This window comes from Austrofundulus limnaeus, unplaced genomic scaffold (assembly GCF_001266775.1).
Source record: "Austrofundulus limnaeus strain Quisiro unplaced genomic scaffold, Austrofundulus_limnaeus-1.0 Scaffold176, whole genome shotgun sequence".
In the NCBI taxonomy this organism is placed as follows: Eukaryota; Metazoa; Chordata; class Actinopteri; order Cyprinodontiformes; family Rivulidae; genus Austrofundulus; species Austrofundulus limnaeus.
In genome coordinates, this window is record NW_013952578.1 from 322,811 (window position 1) to 326,399 (window position 3,589).

General features: G+C 38.6%; 1 protein-coding gene across 1 annotated transcript in view; it reads left to right on the plus strand.

Annotated features, from left to right (window-relative positions):
- Positions 1–3,347, plus strand: part of LOC106524113 (arp2/3 complex-activating protein rickA) — a gene marked incomplete at its 5' end in the record, with an annotated part of 5,334 nt that extends 1,987 nt beyond the window's left edge. The window contains 1 exon segment of the mRNA XM_014017777.1: positions 3,144–3,347. Within this exon segment, the coding sequence (XP_013873231.1) occupies positions 3,144–3,157 (14 nt within the window).
- Between the last annotated feature and the right edge of the window lie 242 nt (positions 3,348–3,589).

A 3,589-nucleotide genomic window follows, 5' to 3' on the forward strand; every position in this document is an offset into this window, starting at 1 on the left:
ATATACTTTTCCACCTCTTTTTTTTCCTATTTGTCTGCCTTTTCCCAATAAGCTTAAATCAACTTCAGGTTTACCACTTAACCAAGGTGGAGTATCAGGAATATTCACCACAGGACTAATTAAATAATGATTMATTCCTAACCTACTTATCTCATCTATAATCCATCCAAAACTATTAATTCTCTAATTCTTTACTTTTTCTTGACAAGGTTGTAGCATAGCATTTGGAGGATAATTTTCTTTGTCCTTTAACATTTGCCCAYTAGTTTATGGCTAGTTGTTTTCTTCTGAGCTCTAGTGGCATCTCACCCATTTCAACTTGTAAAGCTGATCCAGCGAAGATCTGACAGTCAGGATGCCTTATAAAGCCCCAGTGGCTCATTAGGAGAATCTTCCTCAGGTGTGCAATGGTGCAGGAAACAATGAGGCAGCCAATCATCAAACATGAACACCAAAAACCCAATCACAACAATATCCTGAATTTAGAAATCTGACTTTTGTGCAATAGGCCTCTGGTTGTCCAAAACAAAAATAAGTTGTCTTGAACAACCTAAAAGCCCTGATGTTGATCCCTGTGTGCTTGTTTTCACCTGTAGGTTCATGACTTACAGCAAATATTACACTGCTACATCATTAGACTCATAACAGCTTAAATCTCTTTTACTGCAAACATTCTGATTGGTTACAGAGCAAAGACAAAGATCAATAACAAACAGCTGAATTGACCCAGAGGGTACTTTATTAATCCCACCGGGCAATTAAAGTGGGCAATAAGAACCTCTATAGAGCCGTTGTGCTGCATGTGTTAGAACTCACCACAGCCACTCTCATAAAATCATCCTCAGCACTAATTTTACATTTCCACAGGAGTAAACAAAGGATTACGTACCTCCGCCTGGTGCTGTTTTTATTAGAATTATGTAACAATAATGGAACACAGATACTTTTTCTTGTAACAAAAACAAAGAGAAAATTAAAGAAACTGAATGTGTGCATCATTTTCTGGCTTGCTGCTTGATTGGTCTGAAGTCACCTTGCGCTTGTACTGCCTTTTTAGATACAGATAATGCAGTAATATATGCATGTGACAACACATAAAGATATTGCTGGATTATGTGCAGCCAACATCTGACTCCTTCAGAACTTGTGAATATCTCAGAACTAAAAAACTGCATGTTGCTTTTGGGTTTTGTTTTGTTTTTTTGCACCATCCAACAGAGTATCCAAAGCCAAAAGTTTATGTAAATAGAAAGAGACTTGATGTGGTGAGACAGTTTTAATATATGTGTGTTATCTTTCATCCAAATCTTACTTTTAGGTGGTATATTAAAAAGAACAACTAGTGGGATTTAGTAGCTCTGTTGTAAGTGAAGTGGGCTTTAAGTTTGAGCCCAGAAAGGGACGAATCCCTGCAGAAGATAATAGATAAATTAAAAAAAAACAAGATTATTTGATGGCTGCATTTTGCAGCCACAAAATAAGTATGTCAAAAAACAAAAGTGCAGCTACAACAAAGACGGGGTGAAGTCATTAAAGGGGACCTAATATGTAAAATTCACTTTTTTTCAGGTTTTTTTTTTACTTACATTTGGGTCTGTGCCGCTTCTAAAAACAGTCCAAGCACCAAAAATTCACTCAGAGGTATTTAAAAATAAATGTATTTTTCTGTGTCTTGAAATGACCTGCTGTCAAACACCGCTACTTGTGACATCACAAGTTGCACTCCAGCCKACCCCAACCTGAGCCCAGCTTGTCTCCTGGTAACCCAAGCAGAGACTCCGCCCACAATCCTCTTCTTTTCCTCAGAAAGAAATTTACCAAAGTTACATTGTTTTTTAATGAAGGGGAACACAATGTGAAGCCACACTGTAAAAGTGATTCACACATCCACAGCTCAGAAAACTGCCTGTCACTCTATAGTCAGACAGATAACAGCATTTTGGCCCGATCTAAACTACGTCACACAGCAACCTTGTAGTTTGTTAAAAAAATATTGAAGCACAAAGAGGATGTGTAAGTTAATTCAGTTTGTTTTATGACTGATAGACTCCATGTTTTTCACTGTGGGTGAGCAGAAGGCAGCTTCTACCACAGCAACGATCAACAATGCTATGGCTAACTCCAGAATCTTTGCAGGGCTTTTCTACTGAGTGGCTTTTATACTGAGCACAGTACTGTGTAACGTCACACAGTACCAGCAGCATCATACAGTACATTTTGAACAAATAACAAAATTCAAATGTAGTAGCCATAACCCAAATAGAGCAGCACAAAGATATTTTTAGACCAAATATTGTAGATTTAAACCATTTTAGACAAAAAGGTTAAATTTTGGTGATAAATAGAAAGGTATTACCCTTAGGGCACAATTTAGACAATTTATCTGCCAGAACCTCCTCAAGGCCAACCGATAGTCCTTCTCCATGACCTCCTTGACTTCCTCCAATTCCCGAGCTTTTGCATCCGCAACCAACAAAACTGCAACCTCTTTGCCACCATGTACCCATTAGCTACTTTAGAAGTCCTCTGGGAAAGCCAAATCTGGAAGGCCTTCATCTTCAGCCTGATGGCCTCCATCACTTTATGTTTATGTCCATGTTCATTATATACCTATAACTTGGATATGTTTCAGTAAACAGGTAAAAACGTARGCCATTTCCGCCTTTTGGCCGTACGTTCACTTTTAGTATGGTTTCCATGCAATCCTTTATAAATGAGACCCRTGGTYATTACCTCCCTGGCTTTATAAGAGTGCTGTCTGGAGGATCAGTTTGTTGCTGATTTGGACATACACGATTAAATAGCTCTCTCTTCTTAATAGAGAAACATGATACTGGTAAATGTGATTGTGGAGAAGGTGAAACAGTAGTACACATTCTGGTAAATTGTCAGAAGTACAGAAATGAAAGAGCTCAATTGATTAATAGGCTTGATGAAATTTTTTGTTAGTAAGAGTCGTTTCAGTCCTCACTCCATCCCAGTTGGTGGTGGTAGTGCACACCTAAAGTTTTTTGCAAACCGCCAATAAACTCGAAGAAGAAGTTCGTTGCTGAAGCATTGCTTGCTCTTGGGTAAAGCAATCTCAGCCCCTCAATGTTTTTGATACCTGAGTTATACTTATTTGTGTTTTCTCCTGTGCTCAGAAATCTCTCCCTGAGTTACTCCTGGATGATCTGAGGACCTGAAGGGAAAAGGATTTCCCTTGACTATCTTTTTTGCTGCTTCCTGTCTGCCTCTAATCAGTCCTGTTGGGACAAATCTTTACAACTGCTAACCTTCACTTGGACCTTTAAACTCTCTTGCAATGGTGGGCACCAGCCCGCTAAAGTGCAAATCCGCTAATTGCGGACCTAAATATTTCCTTTGCGCTCTAGCGGTCTTACTAATTTTATAATTCATAAGCAGATTTGTGCTTTCTATAATTAAAATGCAGCACCGCTAATGATTAATTATCTACCAGTCATCATTATSTTGAACAGCAGAAGGTATGYCTGTCAATGAATCACAACACACGTGATCAATCCAACAGCACCCCTCCCAGATAAACACACTTATTGAGAAGGTATAAATCCACGCTGACTGTTGCTTT